This window comes from Petaurus breviceps, unplaced genomic scaffold (genome assembly GCF_028583685.1).
Source record: "Petaurus breviceps papuanus isolate PSGF00001 unplaced genomic scaffold, PetGlider_PUasm1.0 428, whole genome shotgun sequence".
Taxonomy (NCBI): domain Eukaryota; kingdom Metazoa; phylum Chordata; class Mammalia; order Diprotodontia; family Petauridae; genus Petaurus; species Petaurus breviceps.
Window position 1 is genome coordinate 1,514,136 of NW_027186331.1, and position 1,408 is coordinate 1,515,543.

The 1,408-nt window shown below is 69.8% G+C and overlaps 1 protein-coding gene and 1 long non-coding RNA gene across 3 annotated transcripts in view; one reads left to right on the top strand and one right to left on the bottom strand.

Moving 5' to 3' along the window:
• LOC138171381 (uncharacterized) overlaps positions 1-390 on the bottom strand; it is a 1,868-nt gene extending 1,478 nt beyond the window's left edge. The window contains exon 1 of the long non-coding RNA XR_011170870.1: positions 121-390. This is a non-coding gene — a long non-coding RNA (uncharacterized lncRNA). The remainder of the gene's footprint in view (positions 1-120) is intronic.
• The window catches only part of TBX1 (T-box transcription factor 1), a 21,658-nt gene that overhangs the window by 2,262 nt on the left and 17,988 nt on the right, over positions 1-1,408 (top strand). The window contains exon 2 of one of the 2 annotated variants that reach the window (XM_069100834.1): positions 706-1,105. In XM_069100834.1, the coding sequence (XP_068956935.1) occupies positions 706-1,105 (400 nt within the window). Of the gene's footprint in view, positions 1-519; positions 1,106-1,408 lie in introns of those variants that run through there. The other variant, XM_069100833.1, reaches the window with a different exon arrangement.

The following is a 1,408-nucleotide window of genomic DNA, read 5'->3' on the forward strand; positions in this document are numbered from 1 at the left end:
GGGGGGGGGGTGGGGTGGGGCACCGATTCTCCCCCGCTGGGCGCCCAGGGTGCCCCGGGCAGCGCCGGGAAAGGGCGCGCTGGGCTGTCAATCAGGGAGCGGGGGCCGCGGGCGGTTTACCTGTGGCACTTTATCTCCAGGAGAAATCGGAACCGGTCTGGTGGCCGGCGGAGCGGGCGGGGAAGCCGGGGGGAGCAGATAAGACGCGCGGCTCAGCGCTGCTGGGCGGCCCGAGAGGGAACCCGGGCGAGAGCCGGAGCCGGAGCCAGAGCCGGGGCGGGCGCAGGGCAGCAGCACCGCCGTGGCCACCGGCAGGGGTCTGGAGGCGAGCCTAGCCGAGTCCGGGCTCCGGCGATGCGCAGGCGGCGGCGCCCAGAAGGCAGCGGTAGCGGCCGCGGCAGGAGGGGGAGCCGCCAGTAGGCGGAGTGGGTGGGTAGGTGGGTAGGGGGCGGCGCGGCTCGGCGCAGGGCGGGCGCTCTAGCCCCAGCCGGGCCCCAGCCCCAGCTCAGCTCAGCTCAGCTCCAGCCTCAGCCCCAGCTCCAGCCCGGCTGCAGCCTCCCTCGCTCTCTCCTCGTTCCGCAGCCCAGCCTCGGCGCGCAGGGCCAGGGCGGAAGCCCGGTGCCCGGAGCCCGCAGGCCCGGGAAATGATCTCCACCATCTCGAGCCCGTGGCTCACGCAGCTCTCTCACTTTTGCGATGTTACAGCCTTCACCGCCAACAGCCTGAGCAGTCTCAGCGCCTCCGGGGGCTACCACCTCTCGCCTTCCCCGGCTGGGGACCCGTACGGCCAGCACGAGCCGCCTCAACCTCAGCCGCAGGCGCCCCCACGCTACGATCCCTGCGCAGCCGGTGCCGCCGCGCAGCCCCACGGATACCCCTTCTCGGCCCCGGGCGGCCCCAACCCTCCGGCCGGCGGCGGCGGCGAGCCCGAGGGCTCCGGGGCCAGTTGTGCCTCGGCCGGGCCTGGCCCGGGGGCCGTGGCTACCAAGGCGCCCGTGAAAAAGAACCCTAAAGTGGCCAACGTGAGCGTGCAGCTGGAGATGAAGGCTCTCTGGGACGAGTTCAACCAGCTGGGCACCGAGATGATCGTCACCAAAGCCGGCAGGTCAGGGCTGCCTCCCTCCTTTCCCTCCCCACTTTCCCTTCCTCCCTCTTTCCGGGGTTCCTTCTCCCTCTCCCTCTCCGGGGCTCGTATCTCTCCACGTGGCCGGTTGTCTCGCTCTGAGGATGGCCCCCAGCCCTTTGCCCCTCTCCCCTTGACTCCGTGCCCTGTGGGTGTTTAAGGGATTGAGATTTCGGGGATCAGCGAGGTCAGCCCTATTAATTTAACAGACTAGTAAACTGAGAAGCAGAGAAGGGACTCTGTGTGTGTGTGTGTGTGTGTGTGTGTGTGTGTGTGTGTGTGTGT